General features: G+C 39.3%; 1 protein-coding gene across 1 annotated transcript in view; it reads right to left on the bottom strand.

Annotated features, from left to right (window-relative positions):
- Nucleotides 1-18,609, bottom strand: part of SLC7A11 (solute carrier family 7 member 11) — a 72,479-nt gene that overhangs the window by 32,974 nt on the left and 20,896 nt on the right. Inside the window, exon 6 of the mRNA XM_015625812.3 lies at nucleotides 17,933-17,977. Coding sequence (XP_015481298.1) covers nucleotides 17,933-17,977 — 45 coding nt within the window. The remainder of the gene's footprint in view (nucleotides 1-17,932; nucleotides 17,978-18,609) is intronic.

The following is an 18,609-nucleotide window of genomic DNA, read 5'->3' as shown; positions in this document are numbered from 1 at the left end:
TTACTGCGGGTACTTGGTGGATACTTGAAGAACACAAAGTGTTCGTTTGGGCCCAGGGGAGGAAGGGGTCAAGATAAGGGGAGGGAGGGGACAGTTTGGTGGGCTTCTTCAGCTTCGGAGGACACTTTGGGAGCGCAGAGCTGTTGTGGAGTAGAGAAGGGAATTTCGCCATCACCCAGATGGAGCTGCTACTGCTTCTTCTCCTTCTTCCTTCTTCCTTGCTGGGCCTCGCACCCCCTGTCCTGCCGGGACATGTGGCAGTGCCAGCCACCACCGTGGAGCTGCTGATACACCTCAGCCACCAGCCCAGGATCTCTGCTCATTACTGCTGTTCCAGCTAAGAGTTTCTCAGAGCCCTGCAGGAGCACCGGGAGTGCCCGCCCGAGGGGGTTTGTGAAACAAAGCCTCTCCTCCATCCCTTCCCGTCTCAGCTGAGAAAGCTATCACGGGGTCCCCGGTTTTGTTTTCTTGCTAACGCTGTAGTTATTGTTGTTTGTGTGTCTTGTTATACACACTAGTAAAGAACTGTTATTCCTATCCCCAGATCTCTGCCTGAAAGCCCCTTGAGTTCAGAATTATAATAATTCGGAGGGAGGGTGTCTACATTTTTCATTCCAAGGGAGGCTCCTGCCCTCCCTAGCAGACACCTGTCTTCCAAAACCATGACAAAATTCTGTTTTCATTTTTCTTGCAGGCCCCCATTTAAAAACATCAGCTCTATGGAACAGGACAAATCTCTGGTTAGTTTAGCAATAGTGCTTGCAAGACATTTTTTCAGTAACAAAAATAAGCACAAAAGAAATAGCAGGATCTGGGCCTCTGTGGGAAAAATTATGTTTTTAAAAAGCAGAGAAAATATGTAATGCCCTGTGCTCCATGGTCATTCTAGTAAAGCATTGTGACTCTATCAACAACCTGCAACTAAGAAAAAACTTCTCTTCATGGCTTTCACAATCACCAATTAAGAATCCTAAAGCATTTCTGCTTATTTTCACATCCATTGAAATATTTCTCCCTTAGACTCACAAGCTTATTCTCTGATGGGAGTTTTGCCCTAGGAAAAGGAATTCCACAGTCTTCTATTTTCCTTGTGGATAAATCTTTACTTTTATCTGGTTGTGCTTAGCAACTGTTTTTTCCTGTAATAAACAGATATGATAAACTAGAAATGTCTGTCATTCCTCTACAGTGTTGGATAAATATAAATTTTCTTTCCTTTAAAATATCCCCACATAGCAGTTACACTTCTTGTCATATCAGAGTGCTATTCATTATCCATTCTCTATGGAGGAGGTCTCTAAACTGCTGTTAGACATTTTCAAATAATGATATCAAAACTGTTCTTGTAAGGGATTTTTAATTCCATCACACTTCAAAAATTAAATATTTTTATATAGTCTACTTTTTCACAATAAACAAAACATAATGAGAAGGTGAAGATGCAAACAACAGCACTTGTTCAACAGCAAGTGTTACAAGTGAATAAGGATTGACATAATAAACCACAGCACCACAACTTGTGAAATGCAGATTATTCCCTTCACAGCACCCATGAAGTGTTAATAATCTTATATAAATCCTCTTAGTTTACATTTCATGGATACAGGCTGTACTGTAATTTAAATTACTAAAAACCGTAATGGTCACTTAGTTAACAACAGTTGTTCCATAAATAAAATATCACTTTGTGTTTAAAATTCCAAGATATTCACAGCCAAATATCAACATGTAAGCTACACTGTAAGTGACCAGAACCTGGTCCCAGAACATCTGCACACCCATAAGCACACACATAAAATAGCCACCATGCAGGAAAGGGGTGTGCAGGGGATTAAGAACCTTAGCATTCACTAGCTAAGATCAATGCTCTTCTGATGGAAATTCTGGTGTAACACAAGAAAGGATGTATTCATCTACAGAAAAGACGTACAAAGCCACGTTGTCTTGTTTTAATATGACTATTACATATCTTAAATAAAACCCAGCAAGCTGACTAACCAGTAAAGATGAACAATCAGATAAGACAACCCCATTTAATGTCTCATACAAAAAGACAGTATCAGAGTAAGTTATTGTGCTGGCTGAACTAAGTGGAACATATTCCTTTCCTTCTGTGCAATAATACCATCGCTGTTGGAATTTTGACCATGCTGTTCTAAAGAATAACTATTCATGGTGGCATGGCACATGTTAATGACTCTTTGTGCATTATAAAACTCCAATCTGATGTGCATGACTGCAATAAAGAGCATATGGCCCTTGCAATTTTTGTTGCCCATTGCTTTGTTTGTATTTTATTCTCTGATTTTATATCTTATCACAGTAAAAAATGCTGTCTTACTTTCTCTGACAGTCATCTCACCACCTCTGTCAGATGATGCCAGCCAGCATCAGCCTAATGGTGCTCCAATAAAAGATTTACTGTTAATGGCAAGCAAGATGCTGCTACTTGTGCTGGTATAACACCCTGCTCACCTAAAACTGCCTTAGCACTCTGCTCTTCCTCAGTTTTGAGGCTCAGCATTAAAGAGAAAAGGAAATAAAAAGTGACAGAAGAGGGACATCCCCCTTTGGCTCCAGAAGAGGATGCACCCCATACAGATCACAACATTGCACTATGAATTAAAGTAGTTGTTGCTGCCCTGTATAACTAACCATACGTAGTGGGGATGGTTTGCTTTCACAAATACCTGGATAAACGGATGTGAGACCTTTTTCTATACCCAGGCTATAAACCAACACTGACAGTACCCATGAGAAAAGGCTAATCTACATCTTCATAAGGAATTTCATGGTTTTGACTGGGGTTTACAGTGAGATTTCAGTGCTATTTGAAACACAGATTTAAATCTCAGACCAAAACATTAGAATGAGTGCTCTGAGTCACCTCCACAAGAGCTAATGCTGTTGGTAAATACAGAAATAAGAGCTCAAACATCAGTCAAAAACAGGTTCCACTTTTAAAGTGGGAAGACCCTGGGAGAGGTTTGCCTACAATGCAGAGCAGCACTCACACCAGAAGTTCTATAAAACATGCTTGCTCTTACAAAGAGTGCAACACCCCTAGTACCCAAGACAAGAGATGTGTGCAGCAACTGCTCTGAACCACCTCAGTTGGACTTGTCACCTCAGTGAATTTATTAATTTTTCTATCTACCCCTAATACACTGTTGCCCATCTCTTTTCCAGTAATTTCAGTCAGGCCTCGTGCTTATGAACCACCAAAAGAAAATGAAAATGTCTAATGGAACCTTCCCTGTGGCCAAGAGAAGAGCTGCTCAGCTCTAAGAAACCTATCGTCTCTCCAGTAAAATGAACTCTTTTCTACAGTTCTGGACCTTCAGCAAAACATCAGTCTTGTAAGGGATTTTTATTCCCACCATGAAAATTCTGCAGAGCAGCTCAGGTTCCCCATAACAAGGATACTGCCACCCTTCTGTACAGGTACTGCTATGTCCCTCAGTGAAACAGATGTTAGAACAGTTTTGTACGAGTTTCAGCTGGAGAAAATGAAGGAAAATCAAGGGCAATGAAAACTTTAAAGGTTACGATGTTTTGTGTTGCATTACCTTACCCTGCTGGTAAATTACAATAAAGATTACAGTTTTTCCAGCTACCCAGACTGTAGATAAACATTTGTTTTACTTTCTTAGGAGAGCTGATTCATAGTAACCATGACTCACATAAACAAACAGAAATTATTTAAAAAACAAACAAGTAAAACCAGCAACAGGAAAAAAAACAAACCTTACACTCAGCAGGTTATCACACTGGCAAACAAGATCAGCCATGAGGGCTAGAAAGAGACAATCTGCTGTGCAGTGGAACAACACCATGCACCACACATTGAATAGCCACTGAGGGAACAGACAGGGCCAGCATGTGGTCTTGTCACATCCTCACACCTTGGAGACACCAAAGCTCCATGAAACAGAGTGGCTGCAGGACCCTCTGCAGCAGCCAGACACAGCCTTGGCACCTAGGACACACCTTCTCCACTCTGAAGCAGGAAGGAGGGCAGGAAGCTCCAGCTGAGTTCCCTGGTCTTTGCTTCCTCAAAAGAGGTGCCACAAGTTTGGCAGAAGAAAACTTGATTGAGGGCTTGTATCCTAAGTGTCTATTTCCATGTAGATGTTTACCCCTTCTGTGTACACTGCAAGAAAAGCCTCACCTATACCTGGTCATGGCATCTTTGATTGTCACCAATGAATTAACAAAAGCAGTAACATGTAAAAAGATTGTAATAGTACAATAGTTTTGGTTGGAAGCTACCTTAAAGACCACCTAATTCCAACCCTCTGCCATGGACACAGACACCTTCCCTTTGACCAGTTTGCTCAATCTTCATCCCCTCAGAAAACATTAGCCCAGACACAATTTCTCCAGTGGCCCTGGATAAAAACAGAAATAAGGACATGCACCACAGCAGCCCAGGCATCTGCATGTCCACTCACCCAGTGAGTTTGCAGGAACCTCTCCCACCCATCTCTCTTGCAGTAAGATCCTGCCCCAATGATGCATTTTTAGAACTATTAAATAGTTCTACCAAATAAACTTCAAAAAAATTCAGTTGTCTCCAGAATTGTGAAGGAATTCATCCAATCATTTTCATTTCAAGCTGGTTCTTTTATCTTAAGCCGTAGAATCTACAGAAACAGAAACAAACGTATCATAGCAATGGCTTCTGAAGTATTGCTTTAATGCTGCCTTAGAGACAATCCTGCAGGCAGCATGCACTCCCATGATGTTTTACCACCCTCCCTCCCAACAGCACACACAGAACAACCACTATTAACCCAGTGTCCTGGGTTAGTATATAGCAGTATGGTATTACACTTTCTGCTCTTGCAATTTATCTTTTTCCTTCCATCCTACACCTATGTTTGCTGAATAGATATGATTTTGCAGGTAGCTGACTACCTTCCTGATTTCTAACTAATGTCTTGGTGGTATCCTTATTACATTTTTGAGACATAAAAGGAGTTAGAATCAGATTCTGTATCAGACAATTAGGGGAGAAAGAGCAGAGGTAGCACTATTAATTTCAACACACATATCCACAAATAGAACCCAGCAGAGCAATGCTGTGTCTATCTGTGCATCTATAGCACTCATTTTTATTCTGCCATTTTCCCACTCACTCTTCTCCAACACCCAATGCCAGGTTTCTGCTATAATGTATGAAATAATAATTTGGTTTATAAAAATCAAACAAATACATAGAAAAAGATGAGTATTGTATTTCTTTAGTGTGCCCTCAAAGTTTCGGTATGAAAACTGCATTGCCTAGTCCTGAATTATTAAGCCTTCAGCTTAACTTTCATGTGAGTAGAAGTATTTTGTACAATCAATATAAATGTTAGAAAAGGCAATTATACAAGTGACCTTGCCTGGCTTCATTCAATAGTGAATCATTAGTCTTCTCAACTGCAGTTTTATAAGACATCCTTATTGTCTTAATTAATGATCAAGGTACGTCTTTGAAATCTTTAGAGACACTATAGATTACATCAGTCTCTTTTCTAATTTACACATATTGACTGGCTTATCAGTTCAAACCCTGCCACTTCACTGAAGTCAATTTCTAAACAGAACATCACTTTTTTTTTACTTTTTTTTTTCTTTTTTTTTTACATGAAATAGAAAGATAATGAAGTGGAAGTAGGAGATACAAAGACCTGAAGACAAGTGAACCAATTCAAATGCTAAATTTGGGTAGAAAGCAGCTGCCAATGACAAAGATACAGCACCCATGGGTCATCTCTTTTATGGTGTAGAAATTCACCACAGGACTCAGCAGTGATAAAAGCAACCAAAAAAATGGGGTAGCAAAAAAAAAAAAAGTAAGCAACTGCCCACAAGAAAAGGAAAAATAAATAAAAATATCTAATAATATGTGCTGTATGTCATGTACACATCTCTGAACATCGTAGACTGTAACAGCATCCATTAGGTCAGTCCCTAACTAAATGCCTAAGGAAAACATGCAGCCTCTGGAAAGAAATAGGTACACACAGTCGCTGCCTCTGCCTGTCTCAGAGGAAAGGAACAGTGCCCAATGAAATCTGTTATCCCTCCTGCTGAAGCCTTTGCTCCCTTTGATCATCCCCGATGACAGGCGAATTCATGCAATGAGTCATCTTCCCAGACCCTCTGCTGCCTGCATCTATTGCTCTGGTGAATTCAGAGCACAGCTCAGACACAAAGTGCTGAGTCAAAAAGTTGCTGAGTCACGAAGTTGCTGTCAAACACAGGGCAGGGGTTTTGCAGTGTTTTTCTGCATACATCTGGATCCCTCCAGACTCAGACTGCACAGAACACTGTGCTTTCTAGCTGTGCTCTCTATTCCTTCTCTCTTGTGACACAGCACTGCTGTTAAGTAGGACCCAATGCACCTATGGGGCAGTGGACACTCAGGTGTGGTGGAAGGAATTTGTGTTCAGTGGCCAAGAATAAGGAAAATAAGAACAGAAGGACCAAATCTGTATCCTCAGTTGATTATACTATATATGGTAGCTACTATGTTGAAACTCTCAAAAATTACAGGGCCAAAGAAATGTCTTCACTACAAGACTACAGGATAATCCACAATATCAAATCCAAAAATCCAGTCCAATGTAATTGAAGCTAACAAAAAACTTTAACTTTCTTTGTTAAAGAAACCTATTATTTTGGATTTTAGTCTGGGTTACCATTTCCAATTCCATTCTGACCCTTTCTCCATTTTAACTCAAGCTGATAACACAGTTAAAATCACAGTTTCACGTCTTTCTCTTGGTTGGAAATATTTTTTAGATTCAGTGACTCCCAACAAATCCTATCACAGACTCCAATTAGGGCTCACAAGCAAGTCGCAACCCTTGAATCATTTACATGTATCACATGCAATGTGAATGTAAAAGTGACTCAATCACATTTTTTGTCAGCAGAACCAACAGATTGTCAAGGTTAGGGCATTTATGGCACAGCTCCTGTGGAGTGGCATGGAGAGTTGTCTTAGGCTACAATGTAAGATGTAGCCAAAAGTATGTATTCTATTACCACCTGTTAAAGCCAGGTGGGGCAGTCTTCTTTACCTCTTCCATTACCCATCCTCCTTCCAGGGGGATCTCTTCTGTTAATCGGCCAGAGTCTCACTGCAGGACTGATAAAATGACATCATCCCATTCTGAGATGCGCCACCCAGGGGGAGGAAACAAGCATTCCTACCTGGATATAATCTAATCTCTGGAACACCACAAGCAGCCTTATCCACTGAAATCACAAGAGCTACATAACCACCACTAGACCTTCAGAGGAAGACCAGACCCTTCTACAAGATCACCAACAGATAGAATGACATCTATCACTTCAAAAGGATTGCAGCCACCATTTAATTGGACTACTACCACCATCCTTACCAACAGGATGTCAGGTTGTATCCTGACTCTGTCAGGTTGAGCCAGTGTTTTTTGCATTTATTTTAATTTTCTGATCAAATTGTATTTCTGAGTTGGAGCCTCTCACTGATTGCTTTCAAACTAGTACAAGAGTGAAAACAGGAAAAGTTGGAGCCAGAATTCAGGAATGTTCAAGGTCAGGTTGGATGGGGCCCTGAGAAGCCTGGTCTAAAATCTCCCAAATTAGGCATGAAAAAAGAAAATAAACAAAGGCAAAGCAACCCAGACTATTTGGATCCCGCTCATAAGAGAATTTTCAAGTTCCAGCAAGAGTGGCATCCTTCAACTTAAAAGGAATAAAAGAAATTTATGAAGGAAAAAAAAGTTTACATACTGAGATTTCATAAATCTGAATTATTAAAAACATGCATCCAAGACTGAAATACTTAGTTACAGAAATGAATTATTAGTAATTTCTAAAAGAAACAATAAGTAATGAGCTGAAGATTTGAGTCATGCAAATAGTAAGGAGCTAATAAGGTTAATGAGAAAACAGAAGTAAAGATCATTTTATTAACCATAGTCTCACGCTAGTAAGTCAATTCCCCTGAGAGGTAGTAATTGTCTACTAGTTCCTCTCAAACACACACAAATACTACTGAATTGTATTCTTAAATGCTTTTCATACATTTTACAAATAGCAAAACCCATGCTTGGTTTCATGAAATTTCAGCTAGTAAGTTAATTTTTTTCTGTATTTGGCAGATTCAGCTCCCCATTAAAGGATTTTATAGATCTGTGAACACAGATTTATCACTTACAGAGGGAACAAATAAACTGTAGAAATTAATTGAATTCACCAGGTTTGGATGCTTCATTCGAGATGCCTCCCAGATAACTGAAAGAATTTAAGCAGACTGTAATGCTGTTAGATACAGTCAAATTTAGAAATTATAAAACTTCTATTAAAGTGACATAAAAATCGCTGTGGGGAGGCTAATTAGAACATCCTCAATCTAAGATAAAGGATAAGTATTCAAGTACAAAAAAATACCAAGACACGAATAATAGAGGAAAAATGCAAATGCTCACTTAACTGACCTGGTTTTTCCTTTAAAGTAATCTGATGAATTCACATGAGCAAATGCACTTTACAAAATACTGGAAAGATTAGCATTTGTCTCTTTTGATTATCTTCATATAAAATATCACTATGTAATCCTATAACTTCTGCACTGAGTATTTGGCACTGTAGCCTGACATGAAGAAAATTAATTGGAGTCAAATGTATCTTTTAAGAATAAGTATACTATAATGACACAAGAAATATTTCAAACTTCAGGCAGATGAATCTTTCTAGTGTCTAAGAGTAATGATATTAATATTCCTCCTCAGAGTAAATCTTGTTATTAAATTATAAGATAACAAAAAAGAAATGCAAGAAGTAGAGAGGCAGAAATATCAAAGGTTTGCATCCTCTCAATTAACACAAAAAATATTTTTTAGTCTTTTGATTACTGGGAATCTGATCCTTAATTAGTGGCTAGATTGACAATGAGCAATAGTGCAATTCAAGTTTCTGACTGACTTTGATAGGGGGTTGCATTTTAACGTGAAGCGCCAAAAATCAGACGGCTAAAGGGAGCTAGAAGAGTTGTAGCAACTTAGCCACCATTCTACTGCCATCCATCTGCATCTCTATAAAGCTCAGACAGACTGAAGATAACACCCCTAATACTTTATTTCTCTCTCAGTCTTCACAGATGCAAAGTTGACTCTATAATCAGAATGAGTGGGTGGCACATTAGCTAGACATGACACTCACATTATTTAAAAGCAGTATAAAAATAGATTATATCAAACATTTTGATATCCTAATTTTACGAAATGTCAGATGACATTAAGCTCTGGTGACTTGCTATACAGCTACTGTTTCTTGGTGCTTTGGAAAAGAAGGAATAATTGAAGTGAGAAGAACACTGGAAAAATCTAATAGAAAAACTGACTAATCTTAGACCCCAAGGTCATAGCAAAGCAATTAATTTCTTGGTTTTTCAACAGCACAAGACATGATTTATCAATCAGAGACCACACTTATAAACACTATACATCTCAATAATATGTTCTTCGCACTGTGTAACTTTTTAAACAATGATAGATTGCCTGGGCTGGACCACAGTTATTTTACAAACAGAAATGAAACATTTGCAAATGAAATGGTTCAATAACAGGGGGGAGGGAAATAAAAAAATTTAAAAAAAAATGCGGAAAGAAAGGATTTAAAGGATTTGAGACATAAACTTTGAAGAATTCAAGATTTTAGAGAAGGTGAGGCCTTAATTAAAAATAAGCCCCATTAAATCTAATGAAAATAAATACTTGGACCTTGCTAAACTTTAAGGTAGATAAAGAGGATTTGATAAAATTAGAGGTTAATCATTGGCTAATAACTAATTGTCTGTCAACTTTATGCTTGTTCATCTGGGATTATAATGAGAAACAAAGAATCTGGTAAGGAACTTTAAAAACATAAGATAATTGCAAATCAGCAACCCACTGAAGATATGAAACTGGGAGTCCAGCCAAGGGTTCATTTGTCACTTTGCATTGAAAAGGTAGAAACGTCAGAACAAGGAAGAGCCATATCCCTTCCCTCCCTTCTCTCACCCCTCCTCATCAAAGGACCACCAACCCATTTCAAGGAACAAACTACGCGTGCTTAATTGCTTTTTTCTCAATTAGCATAGGTAGTGGAAAGTGGATGGCAACTGGGTTACGAATATGCATTTGTATTCAATATTTCTGTAAATAAAAAGCCTGTATTCACCTGTATTCGGGGCCATGTGCATTAAGGGGAGACCCAGCACTGCCCAGCGCTGCTAATAAACATACCACTCTCGTTACAGGTAAAGGTGTCTTTCCTTTTGTTCTGGCTCACCAGGGGAATTTTTACGCATTAATTGCTGGGAAAACCTGACTGCGGGTACTTGGTGGGTCCTTGAGAAACACAAAGAGTTCGGCTGGGCCCAGGCGGGGAGGGAGGCTGGAGAAAGGGAGGGTGGGGACAGTTTTGCAGGCTTCTTCAGCTTCGGAAAAGGACACTTTGCTGGGAGCTATTGCTGCGGAAGGAAGGGAATTTCGCCATCACCCAGATGGAGCTGCTACTGCTTCTTCTCCTTCCTTCTTCCTTGCTGGGCCTCGCACCCCCTGTCCTGCCGGGACGTGTGGCAATGCCAGGCACCGCCGCGGAGCTGCTGATACACCTCAGCCACCGGCCCAGGATCTCTGCTCATCACTGCTGGTCCGGCTAAGAGTTCCTCAGAGCCCTGCAGGAGCACCGGGAGTGCCTGCCCGAGGGGGTTTGTGAAGCAAAGCCTCTCCTCCATCCCTTCCCGTCTCAGCTGAGAAAGCTGTCACGGGGTCCCTGGTTCTGTTTTGTTATTAATGCTGTAGTTATTGTGGTCTGTTTGCCTTGTTATACTAGTAAAGAACTGTAATGCCTATCCCCAGATCTCTGCCTGAGTGCCCCTTGATTTCAAAATTATAATAATTCGGAGGGAGGGAGCCTACATTTTCATTCCAAAGGAGACTCCCACCCTCCCTAGCAGACACCTGTCTTCCAAAACCAAAACACACTCTATAACCCCGAAATGTCTTTGTCCATTTCAGTTGGATATTGATACTTGATCATATCCATATTTTGGCAAATCAGATTATGCCAAATAGTATATATAATATATGTAATAGTACTTAACTGCAACTGAAAAGTAATCTATCCTGTAAAACGCTTTCAGAATCCACGTCCTTTGAAATTCTATCATTTTTATCCAACAAATGTAAAATAATTCCTAAATTCAACACCACCAACAAAAGTCTACACTGCCAAAGAAATAAAATTATTTAGTAAAATAAGGGCTATAAATTAACATCTCTCAAGTTGTCCCCTTGACAAGACTACTTTGAAACTAGTAAGGAATTTGAGTCTAAGTTTCCCTCCCTTTTCAGTGAAATATTTTCTCTTTCTTCCAACACAAGCCTAATCTTCAGAACTTGGAGCATTCAGGCCAACCATCTAGTCATAGTTAGGATGGAGCACAATTTTGTTAAAATGGTATTCTCTTTAGCCAGCATCTGACATAACCTGACTCTGACTTTGACAAGGCTCTGAAGATGTTGCTGTGATGTGAAAATACTGCTGTGATATCTTCTTATCTGGAGGCTGCCAAAATTCTTGATCCTGATAGCACTGATCCTGAACTCTGCTCAACCTAGAAAGGGAAGAGGGAAGTGCCCTTCAGGCATGAGCTGCTTTAAGGGTCTTGATTGAAAAAACTCAGCTTGTTTTTTGAGAGTACATAGTGGGTACTCAAGAATACAGATGAAATCAAAGATTAAGTACAAGAAATGAGTCTAAACGTTCAACATGAATGATTTCTAGTCCTCTGAATTTCCTGCTTCAGACAACATGGCTCCTATCAATTTTCAAGTTGACAAACTCTCTCAGAGACCTGGCTGTCCCTTCATTCACCTATTATTTAATAATGCATTACACTAAGACCTCAGTTTTAAACTGATTCTTATAGTGTAAGAAAATAAAAAAGATCAAAGGTCCATGTGATGTAGCTGCACAAGTTTGTTTTGGTGAAGCTCTGCTTCAAGGATTTTTTAGGTATTTTATTTGAAACAATTGCTATTGATCCAGCCTGTACATTCAAAGCATAATTTTCAAAAAAAAGGAAAATGAATTTGTTGTTTAAAAATTAGACACCAAAAGGGGGTTTAGTGAGAGGCGGAACAGCTACTTCTACATCTTATGATTATTTGGGTTATAATAATGTCCTTACACAAAAGAAGGAACGGTGGCATTTCCAAAATGAGAATTCAACACTACTTCCAAAATTCTGTTCAGAAAGTAATGACATTCACTTTGAGATGTTTAAGTCTTTTTTTCTCCTTTCTGTAATGCAAAGGGTGCTTGCTCCCTGATTTGCTCATTCCCAACTGTCTCTGTTTCAGCTCTCCCCCTCTAGGGTTTCATATTGCCTCAGCACCCCAGTGCCTAAGACCCATAGTATTTATCCTACTTATGTGTCTTGGGTTGAAATGCAAGATGTAACCAAAAGTATGTATTCTATTACCATCTATTAAAGCCAGGTGGGGCAGTGTTCTTTACCCCTTCCATGACCCATCCTCCCTCCACGGGGATCTCTTCTGTTAATGGGCCATTGAGTCTCACTGCAGGACTGATAAAATGACATCTTCCCATTCTGAGATGCTCCACCCAGGGGGAGGAGCCAAGCATTTCAACCTGTATATTTTTGAAGACTTAAAACAGCACAAGCAGCCTTTTTCCACTGGATTCACAGAGGAGAGACCGGTCCCATCTACACCACCACTGAACCTTCAGAGGAAAACTACATCCTTCTACAGAATCATTGCTTCAACAGATCCACACTGTCACTCCAAGAGGACTGCAGCCATCATTTAATCGGACTGCTACCAACATCCTGACCAACAGGGGATCAGGTTGTAGTCTCACTCTGACAGTGGGTTGTTTTTTTGTTAGTTTTCTTTTTTTGTACTACTGCATTTTTATTTTAATTTCCTTAGTAAAGACCTGTTATTCCTATTCCCATATCTTTGCCTGAGAGCACCTTGACTTCAAGATTATAATATTTTGAAGGGGGGGTTGGGGGGGTGGTGGCTTACATTTTTATTTATTTCAGTGGAGGTTTCTGCCTTCCTTAGCAGACATCTGTCTTTTTCAAAGCAAGACAGCATGGAATTTATTGTGCCCAGTCAGGCAGTTGCACCTCCACAGATTCCCACAGCATCCAAAGCCCTTCCTGCCTCTACAAACAACCACTTGGAGCACAAAGGGGACTGGGCAAGGACACAAGCATCCCCCTTTCCCTGCCTCTCTCCTGCATTCCCAATGGCACGTGCCATACTCCAAAAAGTTTTCCTGGTGCTATACACCACAGAAAGAAATGCAATCCCTGTCTGGGAAACTTAATGTCTAATAGCAGATGCTTCTGCCTTCCAATGCATCTCAGGATATATTATAGGGCCCACCTCCACAGAATGTTTTGGAGTGGAAGGGACCTTGAAGATCATCTTGTTCCAATGTTGTTGCCATAGGCAGGGACACCTTCTACCAGACCAGGTTACTCAAAGCCCTATCCCTATTCTCTGCTAGAGCATTCCTGCCATCCATTTGCTGTAAACCTGGCACATCCCTTTGCTCCGTTCACCAGGGGTTTGCAACCTGCTGGTTCACACAGGCATGGAGCTGATCATTTACCTCAGTTATTTAGAAAGCTGTCGCAGACCTGGAAATGCACAACTGTGACTGATTCTCAGGCAAATATTAACTTTGGCAGGTTCAAGGCAGAAGACCTCATTGTGCTCACCCTCTTTTGCTGTAAGTAATTTGCATTCATCCTAATCATTGACAAACATTACAAATTGCATACCTGGAGCTGTTACAAGCTCTAAGTGGTTAAAGCCTGTACTTTCCTCTTCCTTTTTAAAATAAGCTACATCATACCTACAAAGAAATACAGTACAGTAGAATCACAGAATTGTTCGGTTTGGGAGGGACCTTAAAGTTGTAGCTCTAAGTCCCCTGCCCATGGACAGGGTCACCTTCCACTAGGCCAGGTGGCTCAGTGCAACCTTTAACATAAGGCTCACAGCAAGAATGAAAGACAGCATTTTAATTTTAAAAAAATTGAATAAATAAAAAATTAAAAACCAGTTGAGTCTTAATATATGCCTACAACAGCAGAACAATTAGTGGCTCATCTAACATTTGCACTGGATTTAGTGGGAGCTGAGGCAGTTGTCACTGAGATTAATCCACACTATTCACTTGCTCTGTAGCTTTGGGAACAATGATTGTGCAGCCTTGGTTCAGGACATCTTTCCAACAGAGCCATTCACAGGTGGCAACCAGATAAAAAAAATATGTTCCAAATTTTTCTTTTAATTGCTTATTTCAGCTCAAAGGAGTCCAGAATCCCCATTTACAGGTGATGCAGAGGTCTCAGTCAGCACAGACAGTAATAATCCATTTGCTTCACCCTCACCTGCCACTTATTTAGCAATTTTTAAAATCCCACTCTCTTCTATTCTATATAATACCTTTGCACAGAAATTGTAAAAACTGGGCACCTATTCATCCTCTCAAAGTGCAGCCTCAAGAGGAAGTCTGATGAAGGGAAGCTTTAAGAGCCTTGTGATAACAGTGCACATATTATCACAATAACATGTTATTATATAACATGTTAGCAATACTGAGCTGTTTCATTTCCAGCACCATCCTGGAATACACTAAACCAGCCAGGGCATGTGGTTTGCCCTCCAGTACTACATCCTCACTAGCAGCACAAATAACTTCAGCAGTTCTCCAAGGATAACCTGGAGAACAGAGAAATTCTTCCAAGGTGGTAAAAGATAGTCTTCCTCCCTCACATCCCAGCTGCAATTTGTTGGAGTCTGAAACACAGAGTGTGTGCCCTTGTTTCTGATGCCTAGCTCTGACATCCAGAAGAACACTGAATTTCATACAACGTGAAATTTATGGGCATGTTTTTGTAGTGTTAAATGAAAACAACTGTTAAAGTTAGATAGAAAAGCCAAAAGTGTAAGTGTGTAGATTAGAGAATTTTCTTAAGTCACTGGGTGAAAAACTTAGTTTAGAGATTAAGCTAGTTTAGAAAGAAGAAGACAAGATGGAGGATTTAGACCATTGTTTCTTTTCCTTCTTCTTTCTTCTTCATGTTCTTCTTCTAGAGGTTTTTTGGGTAATAGTAAGTGATTGAATAGAAAATGCTGCAGTGCAGCACACAGGTGTTAGGTCATTGGGTCATTAATAAAAATAATATATGTGTCTATTGTTAATTGGCTAAGAATAAGTATAAATATAAAAGAACTGCATAGTTCAGAGCCATTTTGTGCCTACAAGGATAAAGTGAGCCATAAGAGCAAGATGAATTAAACTTGTGCAGAAAGTCTGGAGAGACCTGCCAAGTTTTGTGATAACATCCTAATAAACACAAGAAACAAGATCCTAACGAGCTTTGGAGTTTTCGTCCTGACCCAGAGAACTGCGATAAGCGGCACTCCCTGTGAGGGAGTATCCTCAGGGAGTTCAGCTCAGAGAAGCTGAGAAATCCAGGAGTGAAGAGAAGTGCAGAAGCAGCACAGAAGAAAGAGAAAGAAAATAAACAGAATTAAAAAGTTATAGCAATGGAAAAAAAAAACCATCAGAATTGAACCAGCATCACTTCTCTTAGCTGAGCTGTATCATACTTTAAGGGGTGCTTAGGTTTTAAAAAAGAGAGGAACTATGTTTTTCTGTCCTATGCAGCAGAGAGCAAAATGGTCAAAAATAGGCACTCATTTGGCTCAAATCACAAAAAAACTCAACATATATCAAAACAACTATAATGAAAATTACCAAGAATTCCAGTTAAAAGAACTGCAGAGACACAGAAGTGTATGAGAAGTCCCAAAGGATGTAGACATCTGCATGTTTAAAAAGATCACGCTGTATTGATGGTAACTGCATGATAATTTACAAATTATATTGCTTCTAGCTGAATTTGATCACACCACCAAGACTCCTAACCTATCTCCCCAGAATTTCCTGAAGTAATAGATGTCCTGGACCAGAATCCCTTCACTCCTACACTTAGTTTCACATTTAAAATCTGTCTGTCATACAGCAATTTTTCAAAAGTAAAAAAATGTGTAGGTTTTAATGTCTGCCTCTCATGATTTTATAAAAAGCACAGATCCTTGGTAGTTAAACCTCAGATCATCCAGCTTGGGTTCATGTGTGTCCCAGGCCAGGGAATCTTTAGCCAGCTGATCTCCACTGACACAAATCACTTAGAAGCATAGAAGCCTTCGGGTCTGAAAAGACCTCTAAGACCATACAGTCCAACCATTAAACCAGCACTGCCAAGTCCACCACTAAACCAGGTCCCCAAGTACATCTATGTTGCTAAAGGACACAAAATGATTCACATGAACGTCCCTCAGTGTTAGAGCAGGAAAAAGCCACTTTATTCTCTGACTCCATTATTTATAGATTCTTGACAATGACCAGCGATTGGACAATCAAGTTTCCACCTTCCCAAGCACACTGGTCATGTGAAATGTCCATCAAAAGAAGTTTCTTAGAAGGAATAAACAAGTTATGTTTATAGAACTTCCATGGGAAAGTAACTAAAACTATGAAAACTTTATCAGAAGGTTTAAATTTTTCAGGGTGACACATCTACACATTTTAAATACATCCAGAGTCATGTTTTACTAAACCACAACTCCTAAAATGGTGTTTTATCAGAACCAAAGATTACCAGTGAAAAAGCCATGTGTACATAGGTACCTGCCATAATGATTACTCATAAATATTAATGCAGTATTTTCTACCTGCATCTGTCTGGATGTCTCAGATTCCAGTCAAACAATTCTCACTCTACATATCCTGATCACATCAAAGAAACTGATAACACACAACCCATCTCCAAGTCACTGAAACAATGGAAATCTGCCAGTCTTTCTACCAGCCTCATGTTTTATTATCCATTTCCTTATAATGATTTTCAGACCTCTGAAACAGCACCAGGTTTGGTTCAAACTTTGAAGAAACTAACAAAAACCTTCTGTATGCTCCGAATCAATGGCTTGGGGTTTTCTTTCCCCATATGTCTCAGATTCATATTATCCCAGTGTACAGTGCTGGGGGTCCTTTTAAAATAAAAAATAACTTGGTACCCAGCCAGCTATCTTATTTTTAAAACCCAAGTAAATTATATTTAGCCATTAATTTCTTTATCAAGTAAATAATTTCTTTTCCTGAAAGAAAGCAAATTGATCTGAAAAGGCTTATTTTCTCTAACTTTTAGAAAACGTTAGTAGCTTTTTATTACTGGCCCCACATACCAAAATATATCTACCAAAATAGATGGAACAAATTAAACTCTCCCTAACAAGGTAACTTTTCTTTCTACGTTTTACAGGCAAGTGATGTGAGAGTATCTCTGGTTGGAAACAGGCTTGGACCCATATCCCATGTTCGGTTTAATTAGATTGGATGCTTTGTGATGTGTATTCAAGATCCTGCATTTCTGAGACAACTAAAATAAGTAGAACTAAGTATTTGATTAATATTTAAACACAGCAAAACTGACAAGTATTGCAGCAGGTAAGTTTCTTGGGCAAGATTTCCCTGACAGGATATCAGTAACTTCCACTGAAAGGAGACACTGATAGTTACTTGTATGCTGAGGGGGAGAACTGGAGCCCTAGAGATCTACTTAATTTTCCGTTTTCTGTGCACATAAAAGCAGAATATATAATAAGGTCACAAAAGACCAAAAATAGCAAATCTTCAAGCATTTGCAATTCAAATAGATACCAGATCTGCTGGAAGGCAAGCAGCTTGACCAGCATACAGAACTTCTGAAGATCACTACTTTTATAACATTTTAAATTCCACTACCATTTTTCAAAAGTCAAGCAAAACATTAAGTACATACTTTTCAGGGTTTTCCACTTCTTCGGTAACAAAATTGAGGTAAAACCTAGAAAATAGTTATAAAATGTATTATAAGATTTATTCTTATATTCTTGTATTTTTATTCTGTATTTCTTTCACTAAGAATCAAGAAGATGCTTTTATTTTAATCACTGCTGTTAATTACAGAAGGCTTTGCAGGCTCATGTTTGGATTAAGGAGAGAGTGATATTTAACCTTCCCTGATCTCCACACTCAGGAAGGAATTTCTCAGAAAACACAACAAAGCGGGAAAAGAAAGAGACAATAACTATGTAAAGTCAGTGTGTAATTACTTTTTTCCCCTGACATACTAGGGAGGTAATGGTTTACTCTAATTATATACATACACACCACATGCCCCCTTCAAATTTTATATTCCGTTTTTGTTTGCTGCATTTTACGGTTTCAGATTATATTGGCAAGAAGTCTTGTAAGAGTACTCAGCAAGGGCTTCTTAACAATACAAATAGCTGAAGCCTTAGAAAAACCCCTCCTAAACCAAGAACTTGTATAGAATGTCAAACACAGGCTGCTAGCCCTGCACGCTCTTGGACAACCTCCAGTACAGGTTGCACTCTGATCATATTCCAGTAGCATTCAAGAGATAGCTCTGTATGGGAATTCATAGGAACTGCTCACCAGGCACAGCCCTGCATA

This window comes from Parus major, chromosome 4 (genome assembly GCF_001522545.3).
Source record: "Parus major isolate Abel chromosome 4, Parus_major1.1, whole genome shotgun sequence".
Taxonomy (NCBI): domain Eukaryota; kingdom Metazoa; phylum Chordata; class Aves; order Passeriformes; family Paridae; genus Parus; species Parus major.
This window is presented reverse-complemented; position numbering and strand designations above follow the sequence as displayed.